The 19,450-nt window shown below is 34.0% G+C and overlaps 2 protein-coding genes across 5 annotated transcripts; both read left to right on the top strand.

The window, feature by feature from the left end:
* Window positions 1–4,168: 4,168 nt before the first annotated feature.
* Window positions 4,169–4,498, top strand: LOC132611609 (uncharacterized mitochondrial protein AtMg00810-like). The gene has a single exon (XM_060326015.1). It carries the CDS (start codon window positions 4,169–4,171, stop codon window positions 4,496–4,498), a length of 330 nt encoding a protein of 109 aa, XP_060181998.1.
* Window positions 4,499–6,043: 1,545 nt separating this feature from the next.
* Window positions 6,044–11,142, top strand: LOC132610133 (phosphoenolpyruvate carboxylase kinase 1-like). 4 transcript variants are annotated; one of them, XM_060324414.1, is made up of 4 exons: window positions 6,044–6,593; window positions 7,329–7,487; window positions 8,080–8,299; window positions 10,018–10,888. In XM_060324414.1, the coding sequence occupies exons 1-4, from the start codon at window positions 6,249–6,251 to the stop codon at window positions 10,242–10,244; spliced, it is 951 nt and encodes a 316-aa protein (XP_060180397.1). In that variant the 5' UTR covers window positions 6,044–6,248; the 3' UTR covers window positions 10,245–10,888. The 4 variants fall into 4 exon arrangements, with proteins under 4 accessions (XP_060180397.1, XP_060180396.1, XP_060180399.1 ...); XM_060324413.1 differs by having other exon boundaries at window positions 6,051–6,593; window positions 7,329–7,547; XM_060324416.1 differs by having other exon boundaries at window positions 6,056–6,593; window positions 7,329–7,547; window positions 10,136–10,888.
* The last annotated feature ends 8,308 nt before the right edge of the window (window positions 11,143–19,450 follow it).

The raw sequence follows: 19,450 nt of genomic DNA, 5'->3' as shown, positions 1-19,450 counted from the left end.
AAGCGATATATAGCAGTAGTAATTCAACCAGTGGGTGGTATGTTGTAGTAAACAATAGTAACAGGCAGCCACATATAGGAACAGCCACATTAAGACAAATTCAGCATACTTAGATCCCACTTTAAACTAACTCTTAAGCATACGTAATGACACTACATATCGTTATCACGGATGGCATTTTAAGCTTACTCCAAATTAGACTAGGATTTCTCTTAATCATATCACACTCTATCAGTTTAAGTCAACAAATGATCAAATAGGCTTTATACCAATCTCAGATAACTCATCACTCATTTAACTTAACATTTTATTCAACTAATCATGTTTTGGTAAAAACACCAGCAGACAGGTTCAATTATTCAGGCATGCTATAAGAACAACATCAAGTTTTAGCTAGGTTCAAAATGATACCAAGAAATGTATAAGTAACTTCAAAACTTGCACATGCTATAAACCAAAAGATATGGCAAAGGACAGGAAATCAGTCTTGCTTTTGAAGGGTAGAGACTTTAAGCGATCAGTGATCAGATGATTCATTTTTAGTGATTTTAAGATTCAAGATCCCATCTCTGGTTAAACTTTGCTCTCCCTTTTAAGACTCAGCAACCAAAACAATAAGCCATAACAATGAATTTATCAAGCAGCAACAGATCAGTCCGAAATTTAAAGACTTAGAATTTAGAGTCATTTTTACTACTGTTTTAAAGCCTACCAGCAGCAATTGATTGGAAAAGAGAGAATCTTGACATGTCATTTCTAGCTTATACAACATGATGTGGGAAATACAAACAGGGCTAACCATAATCCATAGATGAAATGATTCCTAGAAGTTCTACTTGGTTCAAAATGAATTTTCTGATGTCAAAAAAAGTACTGGAACTACTGGTTCTGTTGAAATCTGTTGAACAAGATATTTACACTTAAGAGATGTATACATTTATTTATCCACCATAATTTCCATTCTGTTTCAATGCTCAAGGCAAATAAATGGCTTAAAAGAAGAGCCTATCATTTATACGCAAATCACATTTTTAGACCATTACGATCATAGTTCGACTCTGCCGGACCTTCTACAAACAAATTTGGACTTTCCAAATAAGAAATCATGATTTAGACAGGACTTCATTCGACATATGCATACTTGATTGGAATAACAGCATCCTTAACATACAAAACAGCTCATTTAGTCATATCCGAAATTTGTGAAAGCATTGTTAACTAAATACGAGCTTACCGTGTTCTTCAAAATAGGACATATGTTAATCATATGTAAGTTAGTAACATGGTTTCAAAATTGTCATTATCAGTTAATGCGTGGTGCACATAAAAACACATCAACCTATTTGACTCAGAATTTTAAACAGTAAGTATGCTAATCGCCGAACTAAGCATATGGATATAGATTGACATTAAACATGGGTATCTAATTAAACATATAAACAGGTTTGATGCCTAATCTAAATCAGCTACCAATTGAACAACATGATGAACACACTAAACGAACATGAAGTTACACTGAGTAGGATTAAGCCGAGATTAACCAATTTTGCAGAAAATAGTTCAAGTAAACACCAAACAGATAAAAAAAATGAATTTCAAGGAAGAGGGGAAATTACCTTCTTCGGGTGCAGCGAAGTGGGAGCGGGGTTTCGATATCTACCTCGAACACTTCGAATCTACTTCGAAACACTGCGAATCCCGGATTTGTATACCATCGAATCCAAACGGATGCCAAGGGCAAAAAAAAAAAGAACAAAAAGGGTGTGGATTTCGACTCGATATCAAATAATATTGCTAAAAGAATGATTTAGGAGCTTCATAAACTATTTTTTGTTGAGGTAATTTTGGGGTTTTTCGTGACCAGAAAGAAAAAATGAAATTTCAGATTCTTTGGGGTTTTCGATTTTTCTCTTCCAAAGCCTCTTCTCTCCTCCTCAACAAACTTATCATCTCCCCCTTTATAGAGTAAGGAAAAAGAGGAGCGGAGGGAGCGTAGGTGATGATGAAAGAGGGAAGCAGGGGCGGCGGTGAGTGGAGAGTGGGGTAGCGGGGTACGACGATGATGATGATGAAAGGGAAAGAAAGGAGCGGGGGTAGGGAAAAGGGAACGGCGTGGTGGGGATGATGACAAGAGAGGAGCGGCGGCGTGGTGGGGAAGGATGAAAAGAGGGGAGCGGCGGGGGTGAACGAGAAGAGGAGAGAGGCGGAGAGAAAAGAAAGGGAAAAGAAAAGCGAAGGGAAACCTTTAGGGTTCCCTTATTCTGAAACGGGAATGGGCTGGACCCAGTCCATTTGTGGACTGGGTCAAATTTTGGACCGGGTATTAAAAGAATGGGCTAATGAATTAAAACCTGGACTGGTCTAAAAATTGGGATCAAAATATGGGCTAGTCAAAAACATTTATGAGTTGATTGGACTTTGATTCGGGGTCCGATAAATCAGAAATACGGACTGAGTGCACGAAATAACTTGTGTTAAAATATTGCTCAATATGAGATTATGCTCATTAATGCTCAGATGAAAATTGGCATTGTAATAGCCGTGCAATAATATTTCGAAAATCCACAGTAAAATAAATACTATTATTTAATTATGCAAAGATAAATGCGATGTGTGTGCGTAAGCTGGTAAAATGTCGAAATGATAAAAAAATTGTGAATTATAGTACTAATAATAATAATAATAATAATAATAATAATAATAATAATAATAATAATAATAATAATAATAATAATGATAGTAATCGTAATAGAATAATGAAGTGCCGGTATTGATAAGAAGTTGATAATTTAGTAAAAAATGACTATATATATATTTTAATTTTTTCTAAAAATATTAGAGGCGTAAATAGGTATTTTGGAAGAGAGGCGGGACAAAATTGGGTGTCAACAACATATCTTCTTAATATTTTACCAAGCAAATTATTGGGTCATGTTTCTCCTCTTCAAGTGCTATACCAAAGAAAGTCATCTTACTCTCATCTTCGGGTTTTTGGGTGTTTATGCTATCCCCTCTTTCCTTCTACGACTATCCATAAATTGCAAGCCCGGTCTATACCGTGTGTATTTTTGGGGTATCCTACGAATCATAGAGGGTATAAGTGTTATGATTTATCGTCCAACAAAATTATTATTTTTCGTCACGTGATTTTTGATGAGAATGTTTTCCCATTTTCCAATTTACATTCTCCCACTTCAACTACTTATGATTTTTTGGAGGATGGGATTTCCCCATTTTGGTTGCATCATATGGCTACTGATCTGGATAATCGGCCCAGACCACCCCACGCTGCACCCGTGACCCAGCCAACTATCCCCCCTCCCACCGTGGCTCGTCCTGCCGCCTCCCCTCCGTTGGCAGCTCATGGGCCAGCCGCCTCCCCTACTGCCCTACCCCATCCGTTGATAACTCCACAAACAAACCATCTACCCCTCTCACCTCTGCCTTGGGCCAACAGCCATCTGCTCCGTCTCCCACACCCACACAAACATCACCCCAGCCGCCCCAATCTACCAATCCGCCCTGAATGGTGACCCGGAGTCAAACTGGTATTTTTAAGCCAAAACGTACGTTTAACTTGAATACCATGGTTACGAAATCCCCTCTCCCTCGTAACCCTGTGATCGCCCTTCGTGACCCGAATTGGAAAATGGCTATATATGATGAATTTGATGTTTTTATTAAAAATAAAACGTGGGAGTTGGTGCCCCGTCCACCTAATGTGAATATTATTCGTTCTATGTGGATTTTCACTCATAAAGAAAAATCTAATGGTGATTTTGAGAGGCATAAATCCCGTCTTGTAGGTGATGGAAAGACTCAACGGGTTGACATTGATTATGGTGAGACCTTCAGTCCGGTGGTCAAGCCGGCTACGATCCGTACCGTTCTCAGATTTTCATTATCAAAGAAGTGGCCCATTCATCAGCTAGATGTCAAGAATGCTTTCTTACACGGTGAGCTCAAGGAAACAGTGTATATGCATCAACCTATGGGTTTCAGAGATCCCACTCATCCGGATTATGTATGTTTACTCCGTAAGTCCTTATATGGGCTTAAGCAGGCCCCGAGGGCATGGTACAAGCGTTTTGCAGATTATGTCTCTTCTCTTGGTTTTTCCAACAGTAGATCTAACTATTCTTTGTCCATCTACAAAAATGGGTCCGTTATGGCATACATTTTACTTTATGTTGATGATATTATTCTTACTGCTTCCTCAAATTCTCTCCGGTGCTCCATTATGACTCTCATTGCCTCGGAATTTGCTATGAAGGATCTGGGTCCTTTGAATTATTTCCTTGGCATTCATGTCACTCGCCATAAGGATGGCAAGTTTCTTTCGCAACGTAAGTATGCCGAAGAAATCATTGATCGAGCTGGGATGTCTTCTTGTAAGGCTACTTCTACTCCGGTTGATACTAAACTGAAGGTGAGCAGCACATCGGGTGCTCCATATCATGAGCCGACTCACTATCGCAGTCTCGCAGGTGCACTTTAGTATCTTACTTTCACTAGGCCGGATATTTCTTATGTTGTTCAACAGGTATGCTTACACATGCATGCTCCGCAAGAGGTTCATATGCATGCTCTTAAGCGCATCATCCGTTACATTCAGGGTACACTTGATTATGGTTTGCATCTTTATCCATCCTCAGTTACTGACCTCCTTTCCTACACTGATGCGGATTGGGGGGGGGGGGGGGGGGGGCTGCCCTGACACACGTCGATCGACGTCTGGTTATTGTGTCTTCCTTGGAGATAACTTGATATCTTGGTCTTCGAAACGCCAACCTACTCTCTCTCGTTCGAGTGCTGAGGCAGAGTATAGGGGGGTTGCTAATGTTGTCTCCGAGTTATGCTGGATTCGCAATCTTCTGTTGGAATTACATTGTCCTATTCATAAGGCTACTATGGTGTATTGTGACAATGTAAGTGTCATTTATCTTTCGGGAAATCCAGTGAAACATCAGCGCACCAAGCACATTGAAATGGACATCCACTTTGTTCGTGAGAAGGTTGCGCGAGGACATATTCGTGTTCTTCATGTTCCATCCCGTTATCAGATTGCCGATATTTCACCAAGGGACTACCACAAGTCTTATTTGAAGATTTTCGGGACAGTCTCAGCGTTCGTAAACCTCCCGTTTCGACTGCGGAGGTGTGATAGATTATGTAAATATTAGTTAGAATATTTTGTAATCTCCTATTTTAGGTTAGAATATTTTATAATCTCCTATTTTAGGTTAGCTCCTTAATTCTAGCATAACATTACGGTTGTATAGTTTGTATATTAACCAAGTCAAGGAATGAAAGGACATACGGAAAATATTTCCTATAGTACCTGCGATGTGCAAAGTAATTTGAAGGGCGCTAATACAAATTACAATTATAATCATACATTAAATTTCGCTCCCTTCCAAAGTGCAAAGAATAGATCAATTTAAGATGTTGAGAATTTCACCATTAAATGCAAAATTAAGCTCAAAAAGGAGAACGAGACTAACTGAAATCAAACAAAATTAAATACTCTCTCCATCTCAAATTATCTATCGTCCCTTTTAAAAATAATTGTCTCTAATTATTTGTCATTTTAAAAGTTCAAGTCAAAAATTCATTATTCTTTTCACATATTAACCTTAGTAAAAATTATTTTCGAAACTATAAACACATCAATTATGGGGAGATGACACATAGATAAAGTAATATCTTAAGACATAAATAAGGATAAAACAATCAAACCCCTTCATAATTAATACTCCTCGTCCCAGTTTATATAAGGGTTGACCTATTTAGTGAATCAAACCGCTCTTTCTTTGTCTATAATTTCAAACATAGATTCTTCAGGTAATTTATAATAAAATTTACATATTTAAAAACCACATAAAAAGTACTATAAGTATGCATTATATTATTCACAATATATAAAAAAAGTTAGAGGAAAATCGTATCAGAGAAAAAGTTATTTGACTCACCATATAGATCAACCCTCATATAAATTGCGATGGAGGAAATACTAGTATTTTTCTTAAAGAACGTGTAAGAGAAAAAGACAATAGATAATTTGAAACGGAGGGAGTTATGATATAGCGTAATACAAAAAAAGAAAACCAGATGGTTAATTTTCATTGGCCGAAAAAGATTCAAAAGAATATACTTTTATAATATTCCAACTCCCAATACCACTACATAAATCCATCATCATGAGAAAATAGAAAAGTTCTCGAAACGACGAAAACAGGAAAAACGTAATGAGCGAGGCATTAAAGCGAAACTATCAGGTATGCGAAGAGCTAGGTAAGGGACGATTCGGCGTCGTTTTCAAGTGTTACTCACCAAAAACCGGCGAGAAATTCGCCGTCAAGTCAATCAACAAACTTGTCATCGCTGATGACTCTATTGATCGTCAATGCATTTACAATGAAGCTAAAATCATGCAATTGGTTTCACCTAATCCTCACATTGTTCGTATCGAAGATGTTTATGAAGATGATACGTACCTTGATATCGTTATGGAGCTGTGCGAGTCCTCTGATCTCTTCCAACGATTAGAGACTCAACGAGTCTTCTCTGAGTCTGATGCCATTGCTGTTATGGTACTACTCTTTCACTCAAATTTATACTTTTTATTTACTCTAAATGGCTAGAAATTGGAAAATATTAATGCAACAGCCAACAGATTGTAAATATCGAGGAAAAAGTATAACCTGTAAAATTAAGCTAGTTTTTGTTCTAAATTTTGGTACTTCTCTTAAGTGATTTTGACTAATATTTTTAAATTGTACTGTTCTTTTTGTCTCAATTTATGTAACTCATGAACTTCTGATTCAAACTGTATGAACTTGACCAATATTTTTAGATGTATTTTTTTTACCAAACTGATATGAGAAAAGTTACAATTTTATAGTAGTTTTCAAATGTATAAATTTTAATCTTCAAATATTGAGTTAATCTAATCAAATTTAACTTCAAAATTTAGTGAAATTGACTTTTGAAAAGCGAAAAGTATTAAGGGCTAAATCCGAAAATATTAATGTAGCAGACATGGAGGAAAAAGTAACCTGTAAAATTAAGCAAGTTTTTGTTCTAAGATTTGGGACTTCTCTATTTTTTTTTGTAGATTCAAATAAAGTGATTTTGACTAATATACTACTAATTTCATTATTTATGATCAATCAAATCCAATTTAACTCAGGAAAGTTAGTCAAATTGATGATTAAATAAGTGAGAATACCAAAGGAATTGTATGTATGTATACGATAGGCTTTAATTTTCTATTGTTTATTTTTCCTCAGCATTGATAATTATTTTTTGATCGACGGTTTTTCTAGGTTCCGTTGATGGAGGCAGTAACACATTGCCACAAGGTCGGCGTAGCGCACCGTGATATCAAGCCGGATAACATTCTGTTTAACGACCGGAACGCGTTGAAATTAGCTGATTTTGGCTCGGCTGAGTGTTTCCGCCACGGCGAGCTGATGAGCGGAGTGGTAGGAACACCTTATTACGTGGCACCTGAGGTTTTAGCCGGAAGAGATTACAATGAGAAGGTCACTTTTACTTGTCCATCAAACTAAAAATATATGTATTACTTATTTCAAATTATTTTTCAAGTTCATTAAGACTCACACAATTGATATGGCTACTTCATTTATTACTCTCTGTCTCAATTTATGTGACACTTTTCAGATTTAGAGATTCAAATAAGTTTTTTTTTTTACCACCAACTTTTTGTGTCTTTTAAATCTCCTGAATTCTCAATTATTGTGGCTTATAGTATTTTTTTTTACGTAGTTTCCAAAGTATATAAATTTTATGTCAAAAAACTTAAAGAGTTTTTGTTCGAATACACGGTTAAAATTAACAGGTTTGACTCTCAAAATTCGAATTGTGTCACATAAATTGGGCTAGATGGAGTATTTTTTAAGGGATGTGCAAAGTTTATTGTGGACAAGTAAAAATGAACGATTTGTTTAAAATGTTTTAGGAGTGGACGCCGTATTAAAATAAAATATGTTTTATTTTATATTTATTTTGTGATTGCAGTTATTTATTTTCTGTTAAAAAAATTTATGCTGACAGGTAGATATTTGGAGTGCGGGTATAATTCTGTATATAATGCTGGCTGGAATTCCTCCATTTTATGGTGACTCTACAGAGGAGATTTTTGAAGCTGTTCTTAGAGCAAACCTTAGGTTTCCGACGAGGATTTTCCAGTCTGTGTCGCCGGCGGCGAAGGATTTGCTACGTGGAATGCTATGTAAAGATGTTTCTAGAAGATTCTCAGCTGAACAAGTCCGTCGTAAGTATCACCACCCTATCATTATAAGTCTCTAGCCCCCCTTTCTCTCTTAGCTTAGCAGCATAGAGTTATTTAATTTGACCAGAATTTTTATTCAGAACTTTAAATAATTAAGTTAAGCTATATCTATCTGAATAAAATAAAATTATTTGAATAGTTTCTTTACTTTCTCTTACTCCCTCTGTCTTAATTTATGTGGCATGTTTTTTAAGTCAGCTCCAAAAAAATGACACTTTTCTATATTTAGTGCTTCCTCCGTTTCAATTTATGTGGCACCATTTGACTAGGCACGAAGTTTAAGAAAAAAAAAGAATACTTTTGAAATTTGTGGTCCACAATAAGTATTAGATATTTATGTGTCTGTGAATTATCTCATAAAGTTAAACCTTTCGAATTAGTAGACCTATTTTTTTAAAATCTATGTGATTTTTTTAAATTAAAAAAACAAGATAAATGATTTTTTTTTAATTTTTCGTCAACGAAAAGGATATATTTACGCTATTTGTGTAAGGACTGGGATATATATGCACAATTTATTTTTGACAAGGGAAAACTACATATATATATACATGTTAAGGAGCAATATTTACGAAACATGACAATAGTTTTCCTTATTTACAAAACATAATGATATATTACGAAACATGAGGAATTTTCATATATTTTTCGTTTTTTTATTTTTTTTCCAGAAAATATATTATTTTTTAAAAAATAATTTATATATATATATATTTTTTTTTTTTTTTTGCTCAAAGGCTTAAAAAATTACCTCAATTTTTTGTGTATAGAAGCTGTATGAAACATGTATGAAATGTGTATATGTGAGCGAAATTTTTAATATAATTTTCATACACAAAATTGTAAGCGAAAACATTAAGCCTTGAATATTGCATGAAAGTTGTTACAATATTGTTGTAGTTGTATTAATTTTCCAGAAATCTAATATGAACTTTATAAATGAAAAATGTGAATGAAATTCTAAGTCTTGAGCAAGATATACACATTTCATACCATTCTCATGCATAAAATTTTGAACGTAATGTTTAAGCCTTGATCGAGATATACACATTTCATACGTTCTTCATACATAAAATTTGAGCGAACTTTTTAAGCCTTGAGAAAGATATACACATTTCATATACAAAGATTTGAGCGATTATTTTAAGTCTTGAATGTCGTATCAAAATTGTATACAATGTTGTTGTAGTTGTATTAATTTTACAGAAATCTAACATGAACTTTATATACGAAAATATGAGCGAAATTTTAAGACTTGAGCGAACAAATTTCATACTGTTTTCATACACATAATTTTGAGCAGATTTTTTAAGCCTTGAACGAGATATAGACATTTCATACATTTTTCATACAGTTTTCATACACTAAATTTTGAGCGAACTTTTTAAGCCTTGAACGAGATATACACATTTCATACAACTTTCATACATAAATTTTTGAGCGAAAAAAATATTTAAAATAATTTTAAAAAATAATTAAAAAAATAATTTTTTAAAAAATATATATATTTTTTTTTAAAAAGCATGTTTTGTATAGGGTTTGTAATGTCATATTTTGTAAATGTAAAACTATCGCCTCGTTTCGTAAATATTTCTCCTTAAGATGTATATATACGTAGTTGACCCCTTTAATAAAGGGTATATCCACTCTAAATCGCAAAGCTAAAGGATACATTTGCATTTTTTTTTTTAATTACATAGGGGGTAGCGAAAGGGGATTACGACGTGGGGATTCAAACCTTCACCAACAAGGTGAAAGTTCAGTTAGCCAGTCAACTGAGCTACTAGATTCCTACCATTTACGTAGACTTACTTGCAGGGACGGATGCAGTAAGAGGCCAGGGTGTTCACCGAACACCCTAGACAAAAAATTACAGTGTATATTTAGGGTAAATTTTTTGTGTTCATGTACATATATTAACTTTTGAACACCCTAAACATATATTACAGTGTATATTTAGGTCTAGTTATTTTTTCGAACACTCTGAGTGAAAATTCTGGATCCACCACAGCTTACTTGTGTCTATTTGTGCCAATTAGATGAACTTCAAATCATTTTTAATCCATTCAACATTTGAGCACCATTGCTCCCCGTAGCCTCGTATGATAATGAAAAATTAGATCTTTATGTGGATATAAAAAACATACTTCTTGTTTTCCAATTCATGTGGCATAGTTTGATGGCCAAAAAGATTATTTTTTTTATTTTTTTTTTATAATTTTAAACTAGTCATAATGTTTGCGTGCATATAAGACGTCTGAAATTTGCGATAAACATGTCATAATATGTGGCTGTAAAAGTTTCTCATTAGGAATAACATTAATTAATTTTTTAAAATTTAGGAAGTCGTCATTGTTTTTTCAAACGGCCTAAAAAACAAATGCTACCACATAAATTGGAATTGAGAGAGATATAATTTGTGGTTAACCCTATTATATACGTATAATTTGAAATTTAAGTATTGATTCACTTATTTGTTTGGTTAATGAGGTGATATTCAATAAACAGGGCATCCATGGATCACTAGCAATGATGAGACGAAAGAAGTTGATGTCATAGCTTGACAAATTGGCCCCTCAAATCATTGTAGCTACTGTAACTACTAGGAAAAAACCCATAGCTAGTATCATTCTGCAGAGTACGTAATTAAGGAAGTATTAATGTGTTAAGATATAAATAGATGCGTAGATAACCCATAGCTAGTTGTCTTGGTGGCTTCCTTCTTGTAGAGTAATTAAGGAAGTGTTAATGTGTTAAGTACTACTCAACTGAGAGACTCGTCTTATCTTCTATATGTAAATCAAGCTAATCTTTCCTTTTTGTTATATTTGATCTCGCTTTTCATGATTTAGGAAGATTTTAAATTTATAACTAATCTTAACTTGGACGATATCAAAACTTAATTCTAATTCGTGAGATCAATCCAATTTCTTAAATGGATAAGAGTTTATCTAGTGTTTACACCAAATTGATCATCGAAAGACACATTTTTATACACACATCTATATATCACTTAACTAGTTCTTAAATTTTTACTACTAAAATTAAATTACTCGATTTGGTATAAACATCAATGATAATTAGTATTTACCTCTTAAAGGTTCTTAGATAATTTATTTCCTATAATGTTTATACATTAAGAAGACCCTTTTATGATTGAGGATAAATAACTAAACTAATCATTATTTGATTTGCCACATCTTTTCAAAACAGTCATCTTTGTCTTGTGATTACCCAAACCGAGATCGTGAGCACTAAAAAGATAATCACACATGAATAACTTCTCTTTACCACCAACCACAATAAGTTGACTGTTTTTCAACTGTATTATTAACTAATATAGAGGCCCACACATGAATTTCTCCTGCTTTAGCAAGTTTATTGGTCTTACTTTTGTTGAATGTAATTTCAAGTAACTTTAAAATTAGGTTGATTTTAGTTAATAAGTAGGAATTGCCATTATCATGATGTTATGGCAGCATTATATGTATCTGATTAGACCAACCCCCACAAAAGAAAGAAATCAATTGCATCGAAGTCGTGATATATTTCCATGCCAAGTATGGATCATTGCAAGCTGTTATAGGAATATCAAAATTAGAAGTTACACCCTGCATCCAAATTTGTTGTCCTTGTTTTAATTTTGAAAAATATAACTATTTCGTGATAGTTAAATTACCGCACTCTATCATCTGTGCTGTTCAACTGCAAAAGGAAGCAAATGATTTGACTCTCCATTGAAAATATTCTAAAAACAATCAATTTCACAAACACAACAATATTTGTTATAGAAGGGTAATTCCCTCATACATATGGTATTCTCATTTAAGAATGAAACACATCTTGAATTTCGAAACTGAGGAAACGAAGAAAAACTGTAATGGAAAAGAGCTAGATCCAAACCACCTACTACTTGATAGAAACGATTTCAAATGCAATTACAAATACTTGAAAAGAAAGTATATAAGTTCCAACGAATCTTTTATTTTGGACATCGGGTGGGACTATTATAGGAGCACACACAAACAGATTTGTTTTGCTCTGTGTCGTGACACTCTGAATTAAAATATAACGCCCCATAATCTGAAAGGCAACTGATTTGGCAAATTGGTAATTCTTCAGAGCAAGGAAGAGAAGCATTAGATTGTGATGTACATACGAATTGAGCATTAGCTGCAGAGAGAACCTGAGTCATCACGAATATGGCTGCAAAATCAAGTAATAGGGCTACTGTTATAAAATAGTATTCTTATAACTCATATATATGAAAAGGAAAATAAAAGTTAAATTCAATGACAATCAAAGTATTCAAATGTTTGAACTAACTTGCGCACATCCAAATAGAAGCAGATTTTTAATGTAATGAAGGGTTCAATTGAATCTCCTCATTCAGAAGAAAAAGTACTACTTAGGATAAAAACATTTCTTTTTGTAAACTCCTAGACAGAAGGAACATTTTCAATGTAAGGGGAAGGGTTTTAAAATTAGCCTTAGCTCACAAATTCAAATTCTATGAGGCATTCAAATATTTTTGAATCCCCTAATTTGATTTGTTTGCACCGTCACTTAATTACCTGGATACCTCCTAGCAACACAAGTATTGATAACTTTGCCCAATAGAAATTTGATGTTTTCCCCGAAATTTGAACCATGATTTTCCATAAATTTTATTCCAGTTTATTAATAACACAATTTTTTTCTCCTTTAAAATTGGTACAAAAATCTAAAAAAAAAAAAAAATGAATATTCATTTTGGGAATGCAAAGAGGGAGCGTACCTAATCTTTGTTCTTACATTTTTTTTTTTTTTTTTTTAAATCACAAGAATGAAAAGATGCATGTTCAAGTTGAAAAGCAAAAAACGTATAACTGCATACATACCACAAATATAAGCAATGAAAAAACTAAAACGGTGGAAAGATATACCAAAATTCTCCATTATAAAAATTTAGTGAATGAAGTAACATTCCACTTATCTTTTATACTAGAATTAGAATTTAAGAGATGGTAATAACAGGAACAATTCATCTTAATAGGAAATTTCTTGATGAAATCAAATTTAGATAATTCATGATTATTTTGATATACAACTAGAGGAGGATTTCCTTATAAAGACAATATGAAGAATATGGAAAAACTATTAACTGTAACAATATCAGTCCTTTCTATATGGTAAAAGTTTAAATTTCCAGTCGGTGTTAATTATCTTTGAACAATATGTGCTTTTCAGTAATTGTAGCACACCAATTGCGGTCGTCAAAAGAAATTTATTCGACTCAAATGGCTGGGTTATGATAGGCAATAGTATTTAGATTCATGTGTGTACGTGATAATTGCAATTTTTAACAAATATACATAACAAGCAATATTATATATAGTATATAATAGTGAAATATACATACTACATAAGTACTATAATATATATACTTATTCAAGAAATTGTATAATATTTACCACATAAACAGTGTTATACTTGTTTATGGATTAGAATGCTACCTGAGAATGTTGGAGCTTTTTAGAAAAGTAACTAATGTGTTTGATATGTATTTAATTTTGTTATCATTAATATAGAAAACTCTTTATTTAAAGCCGTTTATTCATAGCAACATTTTTTATTATGGTATAAAATCATATATACTCTGTATATATAAAGTATATATTGTAGATTATGAGCCCGTTTGGATTGGCTTATAAGTTGGCTTATAAGCTGTTTTCAGCTTTTTTGAGTGTTTGACTGGCCAGCTTAAAGTCATTTTATGCTTAAAATAAGCTCAAAAAAATAATTGGACCCATTTGACTTAATTTATCTAAAGCAGCTTATAAGCTGAAAACAGCTTATAAGCCAAAAAAAATAAATTGGACTACCCCAACTTATTTTTTTCAGCTTATAAGCTGCAAACAGCTTTAAGCTGTAAGCCAATCCAAACGGGCTCTATGTAATTTGATTAAAAGTTATAGATTATGGAAATATTTTACTCATTTGCTAATATTTATTTAACCTTCCTTTTATATAATGGCATTGGAGGTGGGTGAGTGGTCTTGAATTTTTTGCCCGGCCTGACTCATAGGCAAAACTTTCAGTTTACGTGCCCGTTTGGCTTAGCTTGTAAGTATAAGTTGTTTTCAGCTTTTTTGAGTGTTTGGCTGACCAGCTTATAAGCCATTTTGTGCTTAAAATAAGCCCAAAAAAATTTATTTGCTTAGCTTAAAAAAAGCAGCTTATAAGCTGAAAACAACTTATAAGATGTTTTTTTTAAGCCCAGCCAAGCAGGCTCTAACTAGCTTTGACTTTGAAGGTTTGTCCATAAGACAAGCAAGGATCAAAAATTCAAGACCATCAATTTTTAAGGCTGTTGGGTGTAATTTCATGAGCATGCATTGCCTCAACCTATTTCCCAAAGCCCATGAATATAACGGGCTGGGCTGACACGCTAGCTCAACACAAATGACGGATATTTAATATATAGGTCTTTAAACAAATAGTCGGTCAAATTTATTGTTTAATTTTTATTTACTCTAAGAACAACTCAATGGCTTAAAAGTTGGAAAATTTACCTGTCATAGCTACCTCTAAGACTTATTTATGAATAATAACTACCTTATTTTTTATTTAATTTTTATAGCTTTATTTTTCCAAAATTACATTTCATAACTGGTCCAGTAACTTTTGAAATACATGTACCTCTCTATTCTCCCTCATTACATATTTAAGATTTATCATCTTCTCCAAACCCTAAAAAAAATTCTCTCTCCTCTCTCCCCTTCCCCTCACTGCCGCCTCTCTCCCTCCCTTTCTCTATCTCCAGCCTCTATTCTCCTTCCCCTCACGTACCCCTCCCTCCCTTCTCTATCTACACCACCCACGCCGCCATCAACACCACCACCACCACTATAACTACCATCTCCATCTCTAAACTTGGAAAAAAAACCCTAAGCTTCTAGTTCTTCACATCTGAACTCCATATGCTTCAGGTATTAATGTTAACAAAATGTCAACCCCAGTAAAGTGTAAAATACAAGTTTTACAATAACCCCGATGCAGATAGTATATCAGATTTATACAACAAAATTGGTGAATCTTAGAAGTGTTTTAATTGTGGAAAAACCTACAACAAATTTTAGATTAACTTTGTTTATTCAAGTCTCTTTGTTGGCATGTGATGTGAAGCTAGTGATAAGTAATTATCCAAGCAGCATGTTAGAAAAAGGACACTGCAATGCACATAAAAACTCGTAGCTTTTAGAAGTATCAAGGTAGAGTTGTGGTGGTTGTAATTTTTTTTTTTGTTATAGTGTATTTTTTTGTATTCGCTTTGTATTTCGAAGGAGAAAATGTATATTCGTCATTTTTTTAGTGTATTTCAATGTACTGTTTCAGTATATTTCGCTATATATCAATGTATTTCTAATTTACGAAATAGTTTCTGATACATTTCATTGTATTCCATTGTATATACGCATACTACAATTTTATATTTCTTAAACAATCAACCATATTTGATTGTATTCCAGTGTATATTTTTCTGTATTTGGAAGTATTTCTAAAAGTCTGGAATGTAGTAATTTGGAGAGAGAAACATGGGTTGTTATGGAACTTCAGCCGTTATGCGTGATACATGGTTAATTTAATTTGACTTATCATTTAAAATGAAAGAAGAGAATATGTTCCATAAATACAGCCTATTTTTACTCTGCCAAATTTTGTATTTTCGTGTAATTCAAAAACGCGAAATACAACCGAATACAACAAAAACCGGCAAAAAACTTTTGAATGGAGTAATTTTGATAGAGAGACGTTAGCTGTAATGGAACCTCATGAGGTTTGCGTGAATCATGGAACCATTAATACAAATTACCATATAATTTGAAAAAGATTTTTATTGCCATAAATATAGCCTTTTTTTAATTCAACAGTCGCGCTGTATTTCGCTGTATTTAAAAAACGCGAGATACAACTGAAATACAGCCAAAAGCAGCTACGAACTATAAATCTTCAACTTATAGCTATAACTTGTTAAAAGCTGTTAAAAGATAGTTATTTGTGTAAGTTTTACTTAAAAGTTACTATAATTTGACTCGTAAATAATTAAGAACCACCCTCGCTCCATGAGTTCTTCTCTTGCATGAGTTGTCTAGAAGATCAGGAAAGTGATTAAAAAGAATGAGAGAATTATTTTCTTGTGGTCACACAAATTCAATTCACAGAGACATCCAAGTAAAATTAAACAAATTCTCTTTCCGTTTTTTCTTAATTTATTTTTATTATTTCTATCCAGACCAAACAAAAAAAAAGCAACAAATTCCTTTTACATTCTTCTCATTTTTTCCTGTTCCTTTGTAAATTTCCACAAAATATTTGGCAGGCCAAGCAAGCAGGGACATGTGGAAACTTTATTTGTCTTCTCTTAAGAAAAATCTAATCGGGTTGACGTAAAAAGTCTTTGTATCTTTTACCCGAGACAACAAAGCCAAGACAATAAACTTGTTATGTGTTTCCAAAGGGATGTGGCCCAAACATATATAGTCTAGAGCCCGTTTGGATTGGCTTATAAGTTGCTTATAAGCTGTTTTCAGCTTTTTGAGTGTTTGGCTGGCCAGCTTAAAGTCATTTTGTGCTTAAAATAAGCTCAAAAAAATAATTGGGCCCATTTGACTTAATTTATCTAAAGCAGCTTATAAGCTTATAAGCCCAAAAAAATAAGTTAGACTATCCCAACTTATTTTTTTTAGCTTATAAGCTGCAAACAGCTTATAGGCATAAGCCCATCCAAACAGGCTCCTAGTCTTAAGCTTAAAGAGCACCGGCTCCTAGTCTTAAGCTTAAAGAGCACCTATTTCTCTCTTTCTTTTATTAAGATTGACCTGTCTCGATCAGAATATTAAAGTATCTAAATTTGAATATATATTTAAATATTAAAATATTATCTTAAAATTTGAATACTAAAATAATAGAGAGTATTTGTTTTCGAAAAACATCTAAATGAACGGAACTTGTATGTAATTTTTAATTAATAAGTACTCTCTCTGTTCCAAAAAGATTGTCATTCTTTTCTTTTTAGTCTATCCTAAAAAGATTGTCATCATTCTATATTTAGAAACAATTTAACTTTATGAGATGATTTACAGCCACACAAATATTTAAGGCTTGTTTTGGACCACACATTTAAAAAGTCTTCCTTTATTTCTTAAATTTTGTGTCAAGTTAAAATAGGACAATCTTTTTAGGACGGAGGGAGTACAAAATTTAAATAAAACACCAATAAAGAATTTTAAAAATACTAACTATACGGTGGTTGATGATGGTGATGGCTAATAGTGGTGGTTACGTTGTGGATGTCGACTGTCGGTGATAGTTGGTGTGGTGGTTGTGGGTTGTAGTTACTAGATAGTGGTGATGATGGCTAGCAGTGGTCGTTAACAATGGTGGTAGTTGGCGGTGGCGACCGACAACTGTGGTGAATGATAGTGATAACTAATGATGGTGATGACTGACAGTAGCGGTTAGTGGATTTTTGTGGTAACAATGAGTAGTTATGATGACTATGAATGGTTTGTAGAGATGGTGACAACTGACTGTGGTGATTGGTGGTAGTATGTGTCGTGGTGGTGGTGGAGGTGATGGTTGATAATGGCAGAAACCGATAGTGGTAGTTGCTGATAGTGGGCGGGCGATGATGACAATTAGCAGTGAGATTGAATTGACTGGTGGTGAAATGTCATCTTTACAAAAAATTTTAAATAGATAGCAAGATAGCTTTTAGGAAGACTTTGTTATATTCGTCATTTTTTTTAGTGTATTTCAATGTACTGTTTTAGTATATTTGTCACACCCTAATCTCCCTAGGGTGTGATGGGCACCCGACCCTTACTTAGGGCCGAGCGAACCCTCAGACCCTTAGTGCACACATAAACTTCTTAGACTTTTAAATCAAATAAAGATGAAATACATAGTACAGTGTTTCAGAAATATTCTTTTTCATCGTTAATCTCAAATCAAACAAAATCTGTAATCATGTAGAATTTATCACATAACACAGAATGACATATCGGCTGATGGAGCCACATACAAAATTGACATTCTATACCCACGACTTTGTCTGCAAAGTCTCTAACCCCGATCAGAAATCATATCATACAAACTCCGACTCGGCAACACTCCGAAAGGAAGTGGAGCTCGCCAATCCAGCTGAAGCATCTTCTAACAATGTCCTTTACTCATCTGGGTGTACCTGCGTGGCATGAAACGCAGCCCCCGAAGAAAAGGGGGTCAGTACGGAATATGTACTGAGTATGTAAAGCATGGAATACAGAAAACAGAACCATAATCGAAACAAGCAGTACAAACGTAATTACATTTTCAGAATACCAAAATACTTATTTTTCAGAATGCAAATCGTGTATACCGATGTCATGTGTCAGAAGAAGTACAGAAAATAAGTAGATCATCCAGAGTACCAAAATGTGTATTTTCCAAACACAGACCGTGCGTGCCAACATCGTATGTCATCATATACATACACACATAACTGATTCATATGTAACATAATAGTGCCGAGGAACACACGACCCAATCCATATATATATATATATATATATATATATATATATCATATTAGTGCTGAGGAACGTTCGGCCCGATCCACAAATGTATTTGCTGCGGAACGTGCAGCCCGATCCATATACACATATTATATTGTCGTGGCACGTGCAGAAGGTTAGTACAGACAATAAGCACGATATGCAGAATAATAAAAACAACTTACTGGAAACACGAATCATGCATGCCAGGAACGGTATCCGGCCCCTTACGGGACCCAGGGAACGTGGCGCCACCCTGCCTTTGGCGCCACACACATCATACTCCAGAAGGTTTGCTCCGTAATCTCCGTCACACATCATAATATCACATCATAAGATCAGAATATACATATACACATATATGGTTCGGCGAACCATGAACACATCATACTCCGGAATACATATATGGCACCCGACCCTCAAGCAAGGGACCCGGCGAACCATGCGCACGATATATACCGGGCCGGGACTCGGCGAACGATATAATAGTAGTATGCACGAGCAGAGTAGTGAGAAACCATATGCACCTAAATCAAGACTTGATGGATAAGTATAC

Source organism: Lycium barbarum, chromosome 9 (genome assembly GCF_019175385.1).
Source record: "Lycium barbarum isolate Lr01 chromosome 9, ASM1917538v2, whole genome shotgun sequence".
NCBI lineage: Eukaryota > Viridiplantae > Streptophyta > Magnoliopsida > Solanales > Solanaceae > Lycium > Lycium barbarum.
Note: the sequence above shows the minus strand (reverse complement) of the source record. Positions and strands in the feature narration are given on the sequence as shown.